The sequence below is a fragment of the Mus pahari genome, chromosome 12 (assembly GCF_900095145.1).
Source record: "Mus pahari chromosome 12, PAHARI_EIJ_v1.1, whole genome shotgun sequence".
Classification (NCBI taxonomy): Eukaryota; Metazoa; Chordata; class Mammalia; order Rodentia; family Muridae; genus Mus; species Mus pahari.
Window position 1 is genome coordinate 11,422,115 of NC_034601.1, and position 19,744 is coordinate 11,441,858.

A 19,744-nucleotide genomic window follows, 5' to 3' on the forward strand; every position below is an offset into this window, starting at 1 on the left:
CAATAGTCTAATCCACTTTCCAATAGTCTAATCCACTTTCCAATAGTCTAATCCACTTTCCAATAGTCTAATCCATTTTCCAATAGTCTAATCCACTTTCCAATAGTCTAATCCACTTTCCAATAGTCTAATCCACTTTCCAATAGTCTAATCCACTTTCCAATAGTCTAATCCATTTTCTTGCCTGAGATCTAGTTTAAAGTGAACCATCTCTGAAATGACTTCCACAGGAGAAAAAGTCACTCAGCAGCACATTCTGACTCTAATTTGAAATTTGACTCTAATTCTGACCACATTTGAAATGGCCTCTGCTACGGTTTTCTGACCCTTTCTATTACTTTTCCTCCTTAATTGCATTCTGTCACACTTGTTCCTCAAAGAAAAATACCCTTTATGAATATTCATCCTTTTAATCTCAAAAAAGTATCTGAACTCTAAAAAATAACTTTCTCTTTTGTGTGTTGGGGGAGTGGGGGGAGCTCAAGACAGGGTTTCTCTGTGTGGCCCTGGCTGTCCTGGAATTCACTTTGAAGACCAGGCTGGCCTCAGAATAAGAGATCCACGGGCCTCTGCTTCCCAAATGCTGGGATTAAAAAGGCGTGCACCACCAGTGCCCGTGGACAAGAACTAAGATTATAGATACAATTAATAAAATTCTAAGAAAAGTGTTACCATAACTTGTAGACACCTGAAGATTTTAAGGATAGGCTTAATGGTGATTAATGCCTATATTCCTGGCACTCAGAAGGCTGAAGCAGGGGGATTGGGTCAGGTTCAAAGCTAGCGTGGAGTTGGCTGTAGTGCATCATCTTGAAGAGGGTGAGAGGAGGGGACGACAATGAAAAAAACAACCTAAGACAAGCTTTATCTTTTTTGTGGCAGGGCCAACTATGCAGCGCAGGCTGGCCTCAAATCCCAATCATCCTGCCTCTACCTTCTGAGTGACAAACTTCTTTAATCTTTCAGCTGAACAAAACTTAAAAACCCAGCCTGTATACTATATGCTATATAAAAATAAAATTATTATCATAACTTACCATTCCACTGGAATTATTGATTCCATTCATATTAATTTTTGTTACAAATCTAACTGATGGAGGAGCTTCTGGGTATTTAGATCCACATTCTACTTTCAGGCTATATATTCTGTTTTCATAGTTTGTCTGGAAGGGTAGGGAAAAGAAGGGATAATCATAATGACAACACTAAAATAATGTCCAACTATTAATAAAGAAAAATACAGTATGAATATACTCTTTTTGTTGTGACTGTGTAAAAATTTTATACAAGTTATTTGAACTATATAGTTGAAATATATAGTAACAAGCATACTTAAAGTATAATATGAAACTAAAACAATCCTACAAAGTGAAATTGGAATAATCAAATTTACTCTTGTGACACAAATGGTGCCTATAATAAATTACAAAAAAAAACAAACTTAAATTTAGATTTTGCTTTATTAAAAAGGGAATATGAAAAAGACAAATAGGTGGCTTGCATCTCACATACAAAAAGGTTTTAGCCTTCCAAAACAATTTCATTTGCTTCTCAGTAATACTAACAACAATGTTTCTTTTTATTCTCACATGGATTTGCTGGATAAAAAATTATGGTTCACTTTTCAGAGATGATTACTTCTAACAAAAGGAAAATCATGGCATGCCATCTTACAACAGTAAAACAATTGCCTATTTTCCATTACTTATATTATTAACAAATTCTGTAGTTATTAACCTCATTATCTGAATTAATATACATGATACATTTATACATTATTTTCAAACATTGTTTCTAATTAATGGAGTTTAGCTAATACTGCTATTTTATAAACAGGAATTTTAAGCTATAACTTACACTTCAAAACTATTTAGGCCTTATTCTCATAATATAACTAGTTTTTCTTTCTCATTATAGGTTTTGTTTACTCAGTAGTATAGTACTAAAACATGAAATTACATAAGTGAAAGGAACAAATTTAATACCTACTGATATCTGTATTAAACTAGGGAGAAAATAAGCCAACTCAAACATTCAGTTTTGATAAATAAAAGCTACCCTCAAGGGAGATTTCAGATTTGTAATATTAAACTACTGTAATATAAAATGTGTAAAACAGATTGATTCATATTAACAAATACCTTAATATCTTGAAAGAGCTCTATAAAACTCAACCAAATTTAACAATAAATAGTCAATATCCCCAGCAATTTGGTGCTATACAAAAAATGAGTAAAATCAAACAGTTCTCAAAAGAGAATCTCTTTTCGTGATTCTCCAATTTGAATGGAGATCAAATTAAATAAGTTATTTAAAAGGAAGGGAGCCGGGCGTGGTGGCGCACGCCTTTAATCCCAGCACTCGGGAGGCAGAGGCAGGTGGATTTCTGAGTTCGAGGCCAGCCTGGTCTACAAAGTNACTCGGGAGGCAGAGGCAGGTGGATTTCTGAGTTCGAGGCCAGCCTGGTCTACAAAGTGAGTTCCAGGACAGCCAGGACTATACAGAGAAACCCTGCCTCGAAAAAAAAAAAAAAAAAAAAAAAAAGGAAGGGAAAAAAAGACACTAGACATGGTGGAATGACTATAATCCAAGCATTAGAGAGGCTGTGGCAAGAGGATTACTTCCAAGCTTCAAGCCAGCCTGGGCTACTTAGCAAACACAAAAGGAACAGAAGCAGGTCCTTCTCCTCTTCTCTGATCAGGTCATAAAACCTGGCAGGCATGCCCTAATGTAGGCCATCACCTCATATCCTACAGCCAGAAACAAGGAAATTTTTCATTTCTGAAAAGACAGGGATACAGAAGAACTTAACAGGCCTTGTACAATGCTTCTCCACCCTGTTTAGTCCTATTGGATCAGGCTCTCTCTGTTCAAGCATATGCCAGATTGTACACTCTCAACCAACCAGTGTAAAATTCTCTGGATCTTCATTGTAAAGCCTACCTTGTCACATAAATTTCTAATGAAATAAGTGAGAATTATACACCTCAGACATAAACCTTGAAGATGAAGATAAGGTAGTGTTCTTTCTCCCCTACAGCTCCAATGCAAAGTCCCATAAGAAGGTCCATGGCATCGATGTTCCTGTGCCTCGGTGAGCTAGGAGGAGACAGAAGCTACAGAAATAGCCTTCTACTCCAACTGGACAAGGCTAAGACATGGTATGACACCAGGAAATGCAAGTAGCTCAGGAATCCTAATGGGGCCCAAACGGATGAGAAATAAAGTAGAGGCTGTAGCATCTCCTTCACACTGGAAATGTTGCTAAGAATCTGTTTGCAAGACTACTGATAAGCTCAGACACATTCTTCAGATACTGAGAGCACTGGCTAGAGAAAAACCCAACCTAAATAATTTCAAATTTAGAGCTGAGGAGGTGACTCAGTTGTTAAGAGCACTGACTGCTCTTACAGAGAGGTCCTGAGTTCTCAGCAACCACATGGTGGCTGGCTCACAGCCATCTGTAATAGGATCCAATGCCCTCTTCTGGTGTGTCTGAAGAGAGCGACAGTGTATTCATATTAATGAAACAAATAAATCTAAAATATAATAATTACACATTTATATTTTACGAGGTTTTGACTTAAATCTTCAAGCCATTCTATACCAAAATGTTAAAAAAAAAAAAAAGACTTGCTTCTATTTTAGCTACACTATCATAATAATGTTTATAGGCAGTGAAAAAAAAAATCAAAGTTTTCATCACAAATACCAAGTTACAAAGTCTTTTAACCATCAATCTTATATTTGCATTCTAAAATGTCTTATGGAAGACTCAGAGCAGGAGAGGTTAGAAGAAGACTTTTCAGAGTGTTCATAAAGTCCACGAGCTGTGGCCTCTTAGCAGACTTGGTCTCAAAGGACTGCAAAGGGAACCCCAGCAAATACCATAAAACATACTTACTCAATCTAACACTGCTAATTAAATGAAACTTTTTTTTTAATAACCAGGAAAAAAATCTAAACTGGAACAGAACAGGTAAAATTCTTTCATCAGAAAGTAAGAAAAACTGGACCCCATGGCAGAGACAATAATCCTAAACTACTCAGAAATCTAAACTAGCATGACTAAGGTACAAAGTCTGCCTAGCCTACACAGCGAGTTCTCAGCCAGCCTGGAGGACTGAGATTGTGTCTCAGGGTCAAAGTCAAAGAGTATGGGGCTGCAGCTCAGGGGTAGAAACCTTGTCCAAGCTATGCAATGCCTTAGGTTCAATCCCAAGTACCACAATAACAAGGAAACAAATACATCTTTCAAATTTGTATTTTTCCGAGATGTCACAAGTCACAAACATTAAAAAATACCTATTTCAACGCACTGCATAAGACCACTGAATAAATGCACAGTAAAAGAAAAAGTCTCTCCATATAGGAAAAAGAAATACATTAAAAAAAAACAACAAAAAAACTCACACAAACCTGAGAACGACACAAGAACAAATGCACTACTAGAAAATATTTAAGAATCTTAAATATTAAAGAGAGAGAATCCTAGTTATTTTGTTTTGTTTTTGCTAAAAAAAAAAAGCCCATGTTGTATGCGTACTAATTTCACATGTTCTACCACTATGTCTAGAAGTGTCTTACTTGCTACTTTATTTTATTATCTAAAGCACTAAGTATCCCAGGCCTGTTAAATGTTAGAGGACACAGCAATGTGTAATCACTGCACGTCAATTTAGAGATCTTCAGTCACATAAGAGAGCAGGCAACATGCAACACACTCTCCCATATAGCCCTGCCACTTCCATACTTTTCTTCCTCTCTGATTTGGAATGTTTTCTACCCCCATCTCCACCTTCGAAATCCTACCAGTCAGTAGTCCTTGATGGCCGGTTCCAAAGCTAACTCCTATACTCAGCTTTCCCAGATTTATTCCAGGCAGAAGAAATATGGTGAACTTGCTCAGCCATATTAGAATCTAGCACTTGAATGTTTTTCTTTTTTACTAAAACACAAACACTTTGGGGACAACCACCACTCTACCCAGTCTCCTGATAATCAAGCTTATACACTTCCAACAGGAGGCATCAATAAATAAATGTACATATAATACATAAAAATGAAGGAATTCTTCCTGTCAAATTTATCATAGTTGCTTTTAATATCAATAAACAATAACTATTAACATTAAACATGTATACTTTTGAGCATGTATACTGACCCTTGGTGGCCCAATAATCATGCCTGTCCACCTTGTAAGTGTCATGTCTTCATCATCTTCAAGGCCCCAGCTAACAGTACCATCACCTACTCCTTTTTGTCCTTCTTCAAGTTCTTCCAACAAGCGAAAATTACGAGGAACTTTAACTCCTATACAAAAGAATGTCAATGTCAATATAAAAGACTCATAATTATCAAAAGATGAGCGCATAAAATTAAGCCTTTTGTGGATTAGTTTTCACAAATTATTTCACCCAAAGGCAAACTTCCCTCAAGAAAGAATTATGCCTCAGGAAATATCTGACTCAGCAACAACCTCTCAGATGAAAATGCCAGCAGGTGTCAACTATAAATACCTTCTTAGATAGGTGGGACTTTGTCCACTCCCTTCTCAATGCTGGAATTTTGTCTGGTTTGAGCCTTAAACATGCTACCATAGTCTCTGAGTTCCTACGTGTCAGTGCTCTCTGCTGGAGTATCACCAGATCTATAAATCATATTCCAGGGTCAGCAACATGCCTAGGAGTAGTAGGCCAACACAACAGACTCCATTTTGTGTGTGGATGGGGTTTTTGTTTCTGCCAATTTTTGTCTAGTTTTTTTTTTTTGGGGGGGGGGGTTTCTTTGTTTTGTTTTGGTTTTGGTTTTGAATTTTGTTTTTGACACACACACAGAGAAACTGAAAGGCAGAGAGGGAAAGAATATGACAACAAGTGGAGGGTGGGGGAATATTAGAAAGATTTAGGGAGAAGAAAGAATATGATCAAAATATACTGTTTAAAATTTAATTTTAGCTGGATGGTGGTGGTGCATGCTTTTAATCCCAGCACTCAGGAGGCAGAGGCAGGTGGATCTCTGAGTTCAAGGCCAGCCTGGTCTACTCAGAGAAATCTTGTCTTAGAAAAAAATACAATATATATGTGTGTGTATGTATGTGTGTGTGTATATACTGTGTATATAGTATATATATATGTATATACACACATTTTTTAATGAAAATGTCACTAGAAAGCATTGTGTCAAACATAACCAACAGTTCTGAGCATGTATATAAATTCCTACTCAATCAGCTTTACACATATATTAATCGTGAGGAAATTATCATAAAATGAACATCTTCCCATAGCTGAGGTTCTTAGCCAAGGACATGTAATTAATGGTTAAAACTAGACATTTCAACTAGCAAATGATATACATGAATATACACACACCAATACTTTTTTATGAGAATTTCATTCAATTTTAGAAATGCAACAAAAGGTAACAAAAGGTAGAATACCCAGGGCTCCTGACCCTGATCAAAGGGGTTCTACAGTTGCCAGATAATCTCCATCACTCAACCACTACCTAGGACCTCAAGCATCCCAACCACTCTACCACTAAGCTATACTCTCAATCCTGCTAAGCTACAGAAAACAAAAACTTTGCAATTAAATTGCAGCCACTCAGAAGCTGGAAAGAACCCACATGTCCTTCAACAGAGGAATGGATACAGAAACGTGATACATTTACACAATGGAATATTACTCAGCCATTAAAAACAATGAACTCATGAAATTCGAAGGCAAATGGATGGAACTAGAAAATATCCTGAGTGAGGTATTCCAGTCACAAAAGAACACACATTGATAGGCACTCACTGATAAGTAGATAGTAGCCCAAAAGCTCAGAATACCCAAGATACAATTCACAGACCACATGAAGCTCAAGAAGAAGGAAGACCAAAGTGTGGATACTTTGATCCTTCTTAGAAGGAAGAACAAAATACTCACAGGAGGAAATATGGAGACAGTGTGGAGTAGACTGAAGGAAAGGCCATCCAGAGACTCCCCACCTGGGGATCCAATCCCATATACAGCCACCAAACCCAGACACTATTGTAGATGCCAAGAAGTTCTTGCTGACAGGAGCCTGATATAGCTGTCTCCTGAGAGGCTCTGCCAGAGGCTCTGCAGAGGCATATGCTCACAGGCAACCATTGGACTTAGCACTCGGTCCCCAGTGGAGGAGTTGGAAAAGGGACTGAAGGAGCTGAGGGGGTTGCAGCTCCATGGGGGGAGCAACAGTGTCAACAGGCAAGAACACCTCCCCCCGGAGCTCCCAGGGACTGGACCACCAACCAACCAAAGAGTACACATGGAGGGACCCATGGCTCCAATTGCATATGCAGCAGTGGATAGCTCTGTCGGGAATAAATGGGAGGAGAGGTCCTTGGTTCTGTGAGGGTTCCATGCCCCAGCGTAGGAGAATGCCAGGGCAGGGAAGTGGGAGTGGGTGGGTGGGTGGGGGAACACCATCACAGAAGCAGGGGGAGGGGGGATAGGATAGGGGGGTTGCAGAGGGGAAACCAGGAAAGGGGATAACATTTGAAATGTAAATAAAGAAAATATCCAAGAAAAAAAGAAAAAAAATTGCAGCCATCATCTATAGACATAATTTATAAATACTAGTTTAATAGTAAATTTTATTCACATGAATTCTCAGAGAAAAGACAGCAAGTAAGAGTATCTTGATAAGATGAAGACTCACTAGTACAGCCATTTATTTTTAATTTCCAAAATAAGTATTTCAAAGACATATCTAACATTTAAAAGATACAATATACTTAGTTTTGAGTTTTCCTTTCTTTTGAAACAGGATTTCACTATACAGCTCTGGCTAGTCTGGAACGCACTATTTTAAATTGATAACATGTTTCATTCACAGATGAGAAGAGAAACATTTTTAATACAGTATTTTTTAAACATTTATTTATTATATGTAAGTACACTGTAGTTGTCTTCAGACTTTTTTCTTCTCACTCCAGCCCCACCTGCTCCTTGTAGCTGTCTCTAGACACCCCAGAAGAGAGCATCAGATCTCATTACGAATGGTTGTGAGCCATCATGTGGTTGCTGGGATTTGAACTCATGACCTTCAGAAGAGCAGTCAGCGCTCTTAACCACTGAGCCATCTCTCCAGTCCAATACACTATTTTAAATCTAATACATTCCTATCACATTCACCCCCCAAAAGTACCTTTTTAAATTTTATTTATTCACTTTATATTCCGACATCAGTCCCACCTCTTCCCGGTACCCCTCGTGCAGATCCTCCTGTCATTCCTCCCTCCCCTTCCTCAAAGAAGGTGGAGCACCACCACCCCAGACCCCATTCCCCACCCCTCAGGCCAGCACCAAGTCACTGCAGGACTAAGTTCATCCTCTCCCACTGATGCCAGACAAGGCAGCCCAGTTAAGGGAAGAGGATCCACCGGCAGGCAAGCAACAGATTCAGGGACAGCCCTCGCTCCAGTTGTTGGGGGACCCATATGAAGTCCAAGTTGCCCATGCTAGCTCCAAAGAGTACACCTCTTTTTTTTTTTTTTTTTTTTTTTTTTTTTTTTTTTTTTGGTGATTAACTCCTGAAGAGGGCGTCGGATCTTGTTACAGATGGTTATGAGCCACCATGTGGTTGCTGGGATTTGAACTCCGGACCTTCGGAAGAGCAGTCGTGTGCTCTTACCCACTGAGCCATCTCACCAGCCCCAAGAGTACACCTCTTAATATGCTCATTAATCTTTATAAATCTAAAATGGCATCAACTACATAAGAGTTCACATAAAGTATAATCAACTCTAAGACAAATGCCAGACATTAAAATATGACTTAGAATTGAACTAGACAAAATGAAATATCAAAACTCAAATCAGTCTTTGAACATTTGAAGCACCTGAACTATAATTTCAACCACAAGTCAAAGGACCTCCAACGTAGATGACTTGCAAAGTACATTACACTATGGTATGGACAGTGTATTAAGATGCAATCACACTGCACCTATTCCTGTAGAGACTTGATGCCCCAGTGAACGGGGATGCAGTTGTGGAGTAGGGGTAGGGGGGTTAGAAGGGGAGATTGGGGCAGAGGCAATTCTCTGAGAGAAAGAAGAGAGACCAGGAAGAGGGGCAAATTTGGAATGCAAATAAATAGAACAATTTTTTAAAAAAGACCTAATCACACAATTTTTAGTATTTATGACAGCCACAAGGATTTTGACCATCCCTATCCATAGCACCCTAAAAGTACATGGATTATTCATTCACAAATCTATTAGTTATATATTAATACCACTAGATAAAGAGGAAATAAGCTTCCATTATGTTAATGAATTTGAACATAACAAACCTTTAGGATACTTTTACTTAAGAATGGTAAATTAAAAGCAGCAAAATATCACCATAAGATTGTACTTGAGCAATTTATTTTCTCGTTAAGTCACTGACATAGAGCCAACACCACAGGAAATTATGACAATAAAATAGGTACCTAGTTATAAACCTGTTGAACTTACAGCAAATACTTTTTTCTTCTCCCAATATTTGTACACCAACCTAAACCAAGTGTAGCTGAGACTGAACACTAAGACAAAATGCTTCACCCTAAGAGCTTAAAACTCAATGACAAAATCAGGTAGTGATTCATTCAAATATGAAGACCCAAATTGTCTGTATATGCTACAGATGTGAAGTAGACAAGCTCAAGGAAGAACATAGCAGTAGCTTAGCATGCTCCAGTAAAGCACCCAACAGTGTTTATTGTAGAACTATGAAGGGACGCTTTCCTTAGAATAAAGTAGGGGGACAGGCAAATGATAAGACACTGTGGCTTCTCCTGCTCTAATTTCTGAATAAAATTGGGAATTATACATCCTTTAAAAGATATAGATGTGAGGTCTTTGAACAAAGACTACTGACTGGTTATAACTGCTCTTCTAGATAATCTAGGAAGATATAGTTAACTTCCATAATCAGATGACTATATGAAACAAAAAACAGCTATTCCTCCAAATTATTGTTTATCAGGTAAACGCTTCAAAAATAAATGAAAGACTTTTCAATAGCAAGCATTTCCTGTGAAGAAATAATTGCCTCTTGTCGGTACTGTTTAGTAAATGGCAGCTTGTAATCTGGGTATATGACACTAGCAAAATAGGTATACCAATCTGTGCACTGTTTGTACTTTTCAGTAACATTTCAGTCACTACACTGAAAGACCTGTGGTGAATTACAGTATGTCCAGAGAGTAGATGTCTTGCAACATGCTTGATTATTAGCTATATTGCTGTTTTTAATGTAAAGCCATACTTCACATCTTAAGGATAATTCAGACTTCTGCCACTCTGTTACATGGTAATAATCATGTACAATCATTCAATTAGAAAACAAAGAGCAAGCTAGGCCATAAAGCACCTATTAAAAACCAGTGACTACACAGTTTTACAGGTGATACTCCACACCAGAGAGAACAAGGATGACAAACACATTGACAGGGAGGAATGAGCACAGTAACATCTTCATCTTCATCCCCTGAAGCAAGACAATAGAGGCAAAGGATGACCCTGGCCTAAGAATGGCAGCAAATACTCAAGAGCTCAAAAGCCTGAGTCCTCAGAGGGACAGAAGCAATACCTAGACTCACCTGCTGCCAGGTAAAGTAGAATGCGCTAGGTGGTGCGGGAAGAGGGCAAAGACAAGTGTGAGTACGCATGAGTACAAGCTCTCAACAGGAGGAAACCAAGGACAGTAATGGGGTTCAGAAAGCTAAGTTCTGACATATTCTAGCTGGTGCAGTGGGCTTTCTGAAAGGCAGACTTAGAAATAGCAGTAGGAACTGAGATAAGTCTCAGAAGCATAGAAAGGCACAGTGATTACTGAGCTTTTTAAATGTAATAAAATTGTTCTGCTATTACCATATCTATGTACCTGAAGTGAAAGCAAGTGACAAAGATGGGAAAAACGCTTACAAAGGTTTTTATCTGAGAAAGAATTTCTATCTAGAATAAAAAAGTTCTCCAACCAGATTAAAAACAATAAAAGCAGCCCGATTTTAGCATAGTCAAAGAATTGACCACAGTGACACATGTCTATAATTCCAGCATTTGCTAAGTAAAGCCCAGAGGGTTGAGAGTTCAAGACTAACTGGCAAAATGGCTGAGTAGATAAAAGTGCTTACCATCAAGCATGCCACACAAGTTCAATCCCTAAACTCCACATGATGGAAGGAAACAATACAACTCCCCACAAGTTATCCACTGACCTCCACATTCATGTTGTGATACAAATGGATGGACAGACATACATACATACACACACATACACATAAATGTAAGAATAAATAAATGCTTAAAAATATTTCAGCTGGGCAGTGTCTTTAATCCCTGCACTTGGGAGGCAGAAATTCTGAGTTCAAGGCCAGCCTGGCCTACAGAGTAAGTTCCAGGACACCCAGGGCTATTCAGAAAAACCCTTTCTGCTTTGAAATATTTTTTTTTCCAAAGCCAGTTTTGGATGCATATAGTAAATTCAAGCTTAAAGTAAATGACACCCTACTTTAAAATTTAAGATTAAAAATGAAGACAAAAATTGTTGGACATAGAATCTAATCAAGGAAACATATAGATGGCTAACGTATAAAAGGATATTCAGCATCACTAGGCATCAGGGAAATGCCAATCAAAACCACAGTAAGCCTTTTTTAAAGTGCCTTCTATGTGATCAGCTTTGTTAAGAAGAAAATGAGTATTTTCTTCCCAGCCACACAAGGTCAGAAACTCATTAAAGAGAATAATGAATATAAGCTTTATACTTTGAGAGAAGTCCCCAGCCACAGAAGTACCTGCTAATGTTCTAGGTGAAGAGTGCAAGGGCTATTTGGTCCAAATCAGTATTAGGAGTGATTTGGTTTCCCCATGAAGCAAGGTGTCCCGACCAACAGCAGAATGTGCCTGCTGCTGAGTGAGGAGCACGCTTGTCCTAGACCGCTGAGAGCTGGAGAGGAAGCACGAGTCTGTTCACAGATGCAGTGCGGACGCCGACCGGAGCTCTCAACTTGGTTATCTTGGGGAGTAGGGAGGATAGATACTGATCCCTGAATGACAGATATTACTATGCCTTAGGTGGGGCCCAAAAGAGCTAACAGAATTGAAAACTTTTCTGTCTCTGTAAAGAAGACAATGCCTACCAATATATTGTTAGGAAACCTGCAAACAAAGATAATAAACAGCCCAGGAGCAAAGCACCCATGATTGTGTCACACGTCCTACAACATTCATGTTTACACACTGCTCTGAACAAACAATGCACTGATAAAAGTAAGGGAGGGACTGAAGAATGTGCTAAACTTTTGGCAAAGAGATTAAAGAAGCCAAAGGAACACTTCAGGAACAATTGCCAAGAGACACAGGCTGTCCTCACCACTGTCTTCTAATTCTGAGCTCATTTAATGAGTCTTTAAGAATAAGAAATAAATGAGCAGACCTTGAATCTCAAACAAAACAGTAAGATCCCATGCATCCTATGAACAGGATGGCTAAAACCAAAAGTCAGGAGGTATTGGTGAGCATGTGGAGAAAGCAGGATCAGCAGGCACTGCTGCTAAGACTGGAGTCCCCTCAGGAAGAGCACAACCACCACTCCCCCAACAGTTAAGCACAGTCATCACTATTCCCCAACAATTCCATTTCCTGGTTCCTACCTTTTAAAGGCGTATTTTAGAGCAGATACAAATGTTCATAGCAGCCTTATTCCCAATAGCTGAAAGAAATTTTAAAAAAAGTTGGTGTCCAGGCAGTGGTGGCACACACCTTTAATCCCAGCACTTGGGAGGCAGAGGCAGGTGGATTTCTGGTTCGAGGCCAGCCTGGTCTACAAGGTGAGTTCCAGGACAGCCAGGGCTATACAGAGAAACCCTGTCTCAAAACAAACAAACAAAATAAAATAAAATAAATAAACAACCACCCCCCTAAAAAAAAGTTGATGTCCATCAACAGGTGAATCGACAAATTAAAAAAAAAAAAATGTGGTAAAGATATACCACATTTCTTTGACCACAAAACAGTATAAAAGTATTCATGTACACAGATGGCTTTTCAGCACATATACAACATATAAGGTTTCCCAACACTGTAACAAGCCACCTTAACAACTTAAGGGCAGTTCAGGAATTACAGTCCTTCCTCGGGTGTCCCCAGTTGTTTTAGAGCTGTGGGTGGAGGGAAGCTGCTTACTTCACAGCCATCAGGAAGCATAAAACCAGAGAGAAAAAGGCCACATACAAGAAGACCTTAATAGGGCTCTATCTCCTACTTTCCACTCCTCCCCAAATGTCATTAAATTATGAATACATCAATGGATTAACCAGTTGATTACATCAAAGTCAATCAACTCTCAATGACTGGATCTGCCAAACAACCATCAAGCCTTTAACATGAGCCTTTGACAAGGGTATTCATATTCAAGCCATAACAGAGTGAAAAGGTGACTATGCAGACATAAAAAAAGAACATAAAGAAGAGCATGATTTCACACATGAAAAGTCAAAAAGTAATCTGGCAGTAATCTGGCTAGACACTGGAGGAAGTGGGAAAGTGCTAGTGTGATTAGATTTACTTCCTAAGAAACCATTCACTTTGGGGACATAGTCTAGAAAAAGGACAGTGGAAGAGATGTCAGTGATGGATCAGAGTCAGGACAGCTCCTGGAAGGCCTCAATCTCAGGACCAGTTCACATTTTATCTTACGCACCGAAACCTCAGGGTAGAGTGAGAAAAGCAAGCAAGGTTTTACAGAGGGTTCTGTGGCAGTCAGCAAGCTACTAAGGGCAATGACCCATTGTTTTGAGTAGCAAGTGAAGTCATGTGTGATAAATAGCCAATACAAGCAGAGCTTAAGTTAAAGCACTTAATAAAACCATAAATCAGCATATGACTGGCCTTTTTCTTTTAACCTTATTCTACTTCACACACCTCTGAATACACCAAACTCCATAAACTGTACTCATTACATAGACATAGTTTACATCTCAACTTGGCTTAAAAGACAGATCTGTAATATACTGTTACAACTATTATTTCAAAAACCTTACGGATGATGAAAAGATTTCTTTTCTATAATCTGAATATTTGCTAAGCTCCAACTGAAACTGAAAATAACATTTATTCTCACACAAATGAACTACATTCTATAAACAATACACCACTCCCAAACCTGGTTCTGACAGCTCATCTTCCATCAGCTCATCTTCCATATATAGTTCCGCTTAGTTCACAGTAGTTCTCAAACACCAAATCTTATTATTCTAGTCAACATGTTTTCCATTTACCTGTAAGTTCTAGGTTACACAGTTCCCAAAATAATTAAGTGAATGTTTCCATCATTAGATAGCCCTTGCTATGAATGGTTCCCATCTGCATGGATTTCTGTAAGCACAGTGTAAATAACACCAACCTCAACTAACCCAAGCTTGTGCTATCAGAAAGTACATGTGTGTATGTGAAGGACAGAGGTCAGTATCAAATGTCTTCCTCAACAGCTTCTTCACTTTCTGAGAAAGTGCTTCCTACTGAACTTGGAGCTTAGTGATTGGTTAGTGTGGTTGGTCAATGAGCTCTAAAATCTACCTGTTTTGCCCACACCAGGCCAAGTACTGGGTTACAGATGGACATCACGTGCATTCCCTAGCTTTATGTGGGTTCTGGAGATCTTAGTTTGGGTCCCCACGTGTATTTTATGGACAGGAAGAAAAAAGAAAAACAAAAAACGAAAAAAACAAACTATGTAGCAAGGGATGGCCTTGAGCTCCGGATGGTCCTACCTCCGCCTCCCTGGCAACTTCATCTACACAAATGGAATCAATGGTTGTAAGGAAAGATTTCAGATAGGCCTCATGCTACATACCTGTAACCCCTGCTATTTGGAAGGCTTAGGCAGGAGAACCATAAATTCAAGGAATGGGTAGGCAACTTAAAAAGTAAAGAGTGCTGGGAGCATAGCAGGCGTACTCGGTAGAGTACCTACCTAGCATGTATGAGAAGCCCTAAATCCCATCCTACTGACAACTGCACAGGAAGATTGATGCCATAGTACTAAAACCTCCCACCCAGAAACATCTTGAGATAGTTCATAGCACAGGGAACAAAGCACAATACCCTGATAGATGATCTAGATCAGGAGTCTTCACCTATTTACCTACTCAGCAAATCTTAAAGAAGAAAGCGTCTTGTTCTGCATTCTAACTTAAGTGGAAGAAAAGAGTTGTGCTCAAATTACATACAGCAAGTGCTTTATCAAAAGATGAAACAGAGTGGTGATAATCCCTGCACTCCAGAAGCAGAGGTAGGTGGATCTCTGTGAGTTCCAGGACAGTTGAAACTACATAGCGAGAACCTGTTTTGAAAAGAAAAAGAAAAAGGAGAAAGAAAAAAGAAAAAGAAAAAAAAGAGAAAGAAAAAAGAAAAAAAAAGAAAAAGAAAAAGAGAAAGAGAAAGAGAAAGAGAAAGAGAAAGAGAAAGAGAAAGAGAAAGAGAAAGAGAAAGAGAAAGAAAAAGAAAAAGAAAAAGAAAAAGAAAAAGGAAAAGGAAAAGGAAAAGGAAAAGAAAAAGAAAAAGAAAAAGAAAAAGAAAAAGAAAAAGAAAAAGAAAAAGAAAAAGAAAAAGAAAAAGAGCCGGGCATGGTGGCACATGCCTTTAATCCCAGCACTTGGGAGGCAGAGGCATGCGAATTTCTGAGGCCAGCCTGGTCTACAGAGTGAGTTCCAGGACAGCCAGATCTATACAGAGAAACCCTGTTTCAAAAAACCAAAAAAAAANAAAAAAAAAAAAAAAAAAGAAAGAAAGAAAAAGAAAAAGGAAAAGGAAAAGGAAAAGGAAAAAGAAAGAAAAAGAAAAAGGAAAAGGAAAAGAAAAAAGAAACTAATGTCCTTACTATGCTTATTATGCCAATTAATAATTTTACTATTTCTTCACCTTTGTAGGGCTTTTAATATCTTGACATTTTCAAAGATCTAGAGTAACGTTTTCATTTAACTAATTGCTTTGAACAAGTTTCATAGCCATTTTTACTTCCCCAAACTACTCTGTAGAGAAAGGACTGTCTGAATGACAAGGCTGTATTATTTGTTCATGGTATCAAGAGTTTACCAAGAACACATGAATATCAAGAACAACAACCAAATCTACTACGCCAGCAGTGAAAGTTTGAGGAAGAAAATACACTGAAGTTCAATTTTTCCATCATTTAGTTCTGAGGCCCAAGCCACTGCCCTCCAGTACTGTTTGTGGGCACTGGCATATATACACATAAGAAAACAAGAACTGGTAATTAAGCGGCAGGCCTACAAAGCATAGCAGTCTAGAACAGCGGGGAAATCAGGATAATATCACACTAGTCTTTCTATACATCTTTTTAAAAAAAAGATTATTTATTTTATGTATATGAGTACACTGTAGCTGTCTTCTTCAGATACACCAAAAGAGAGCAGCGGATTCCATAACAGATGGGTGCAAGTCAGCTTGTGGTTGCTGGGAATTGAACTCAGGACCTCTGGAAGAGCAGCCAGTGCTCTTAACCACTGAGCCATCTCCAGCCCCAAGACTAGTCTTTCTAACATACACAGCTCTGACCACCTCTGAAAAGCATAACTATTTTGCTTTGGCTGTTTCCTGACCTTACACAGACCTACAAAAAAGGGGAGGGGAGAAGCTCAGTTTTTTCCTAAACCTCTCTCATGTATTTGCATTCAAAGAAACTGCAGTACTATGAAACTCTAATACAATCTAAGTGAATTTTTTTCAGTGTCATGTTACAATGTAATGCAGTACCTAAAAAGAGCTCCTATTACCAAAAAGAGACCTAAAGTAAAAACTGAAAATATAAAAATAGTAAACATGTTGACATATTAGGTCATTATTTTGACAAATGTGTCACACTAAGCTATCAATGGAAGAGAACTGTATGCACACCATCTTCACAATTTTTCTGTAAATCTAAAACTATGACAAACAGAAGGATGTTCAGTTTTTGTTTACTTTTGAGACAGGATCTCACTACCTGGCTTAGGCTACCATATGCAGCCCAGGATCATCAGGAACTCACGATCCTGCTCAAAGCACTACCACAGAACACACACAACTTCCTTTTTTACACAGTAAATTACAGTAATTGAATCAAATGAAATCTGTAGTCACAGATACTAAATATTAATAAACATCTTTTCCCTTGAGGAATGCTTAAGCTAAAATCTGTGAAATACTCTTGACTTAGGGAAAGGAAGGAGAAACTTCAGACACACTTCCATCTGAGAAGGAACCAAGAGTGTAAAAGAAAAATGTATCTCGGAAGAAATGTATGAGAGTCAGTGTCTAGACTAAAACAGAAAAAAAGCTCATCCTTTGAGGAATACTCCAAATTCAGTTATTCATGATGGAGAGAACGCTGGACTATATATATAATCTTGCTTCTGATCCTGAAAAGTTATGTGTAACTTTTTATTTCTTTGGTTTCTCAATTTTCTAAGAAGGAATTCTCAATCTAATTTCAATTATTTTCCTCCAAACTTTTTCTAGTTAGAGTTCGAGGCCAGCCTGGCTACATGGGACACTGACTCAAAAATAAATAAATAAGCTCCATTTTCTAAAATGTATTTTAATTATACCAAAGTTCCCATTTCCTTGGTCTAAAACCAGTGAAAATAACAAACAGGATAGATATCTAATATGCAATACATGTGCAAATAATCCAAAGCTTATTTATAGTATACATTCAATTGCCAAAAACAAAAGTTTGATTAAAAAAAAAAATATATATATATATGTACCACTCATATTATCTAATTGCTGCTCTTTTCAAAATACTTAACATTCTCTCATATAAGTAGTGTTAAATATGTTTCAAAAAACAAATGCCGACTGGAGAGATGGCTCAGCTGTTAAGAGTACTGGTGGCTCTCCCAGAGGTCCTGAGTTCAATTCCCAGCAATCACAAAGTGGCTCACAGCCATCTGTAATGGAACCTAAAGCCTTCTTCTAGTGTGTCTGAAGGCAGCTACAGTGTACTCATATATATATATATATATATATATATATATATATATATATATATAATATTTTGAAAAAAAACAAATGCAATCACAAATTGACATTTTTCATATTATAATACACCATTTTATTAGTTTAATTTTAAGGTAGTGAGCACAACTCTTTAAAAAACATGGCCCCATTAATAAGCACATATATTTCAAATAACAAGTAAAGAGATTAAGGGTTATAACATTAAAATATCACTTTTAAGATGAGCCTTGGTCTTAGACAGCTCTGATCAGACCACTGATGTATTTTCCAGAGGTAGAACTGCTAAAGATTTTATTGTCTATGGCACTCATACACATAAGATTTAAACAATGCGGAAAATGTATATGAAGGCATTACCTTGAAATGCAACAATCACAACATCCACTCAACCTCTTCCATTTCTACAACCTAGATTCAATAAGAACTAGAAAAAAAAATAAATCTTATGAATCATCATTTTTAAATGCTAAAACTCAACACTTTTAACCTGTTTTAGCTTAACAATTTTCTTTTTTTGTCACCAAATTTCTAAACCCTGTCAACACTTAAATTTCAAGTTTCTGCTCATTAGGCAACCGAACATTGTAGACAAGAGAAGAACACCTATCTAAGGTACCAACTGTCTTGCAATGAGCTTTCGTCTGGCTCAGTGTACTGGAGTTTTTCACTTATATGGAAAAAAAGAGAGAGAGAGACACGCATTCGGCTAGCTAAGTAAAGTCGTCGCCCTCTTATTCCTAACAGCAGCCACCCTGTCCTCCCGCACGTGCCTGCTGGACTCCCAGCCTAGATCCCCGGCTCCATCCAGGACGCCTCTCCGCCACAGCCTCGTTGATGGGCAATGCCACCGCCACCGCGGGCCGCTCCAGCGCAATCCACCCTCAGCTCCGCGGCGGCGCCCAGATCAGCCGGTCCTCCCGCAGGGCCGCCGCGGCGGGCGGGCGGGCGGGCGGTGGGCGCGCAGGCTCCCCGTCACCGCGAGCTCTGACACACGCGGCCCGACCTCCCTGCCGCCCGCCCGCCCCACCCCCTGCCCCTCGCGTGGCCCACCGCACTGCGCACCCGCAGTCCCGCGCGGCCCGCCGGACAGACAGCAGCGGGAGCGCGGCAGACCCGGCTAGGAACCGACCTGTGGACACCGCCATCTTCTCCGGCTACCAGACGCACCACCGCACGCAGGACGTCAACGTCACTTCCGGCAGCGCGTTGCTCTCCGTCATAGAGGGAACCGAGAGTGGGGATTGTTCCAGGTTCGTGTTCCTGGCAAGCTTTACCCGGATGGTCTCTGGAACTCTTGATTCATCAGTTGTCCCAATCAAAACACACACACAAAACGGGGTTGGGAGACGAAGGCAGCAAGAGCTTAAAAAGCCTTTGAAAGATCTGAGATCTCCAATAGTGTCACTTAGTGTGTCCAAGGGAAATTTTCCCTATGGAAATTTAATATTAAATATTGGAATAATGTCTAAACAAACGTTAACAGTTACATCACACCAAACCTGTTATTAAGAATCAAGGTAGGGGGCTGGTGAGATGGCTCAGTGGGTAAGAGCACCCGACTGCTCTTCCAAAAGTCCGGAGTTCAAATCCCAGCAACCACATGGTGGCTCATAACCATCCATAACAAGATCTGACTCCCTCTTCTGGAGTGTCTGAAGACAGCTACAGTGTACTTACATATAATAAATAAATAAAT

General features: G+C 39.0%; 1 protein-coding gene across 2 annotated transcripts in view; it reads right to left on the reverse strand.

The window, feature by feature from the left end:
* The window catches only part of Ube2v2 (ubiquitin conjugating enzyme E2 V2), a 34,341-nt gene extending 15,115 nt beyond the window's left edge, over window positions 1-19,226 (reverse strand). Inside the window, exons 1-3 of one of the 2 annotated variants that reach the window (XM_021209718.2) lie at window positions 19,178-19,226; window positions 5,165-5,313; window positions 1,038-1,163 (exon numbers count right to left, since the gene is read on the reverse strand). In XM_021209718.2, coding sequence (XP_021065377.1) covers window positions 1,038-1,163; window positions 5,165-5,313; window positions 19,178-19,193 — 291 coding nt within the window. In that variant the 5' untranslated portion in view covers window positions 19,194-19,226. The remainder of the gene's footprint in view (window positions 1-1,037; window positions 1,164-5,164; window positions 5,314-19,177) is intronic. The other variant, XM_029544579.1, reaches the window with a different exon arrangement.
* Window positions 19,227-19,744: the final 518 nt, after the last annotated feature.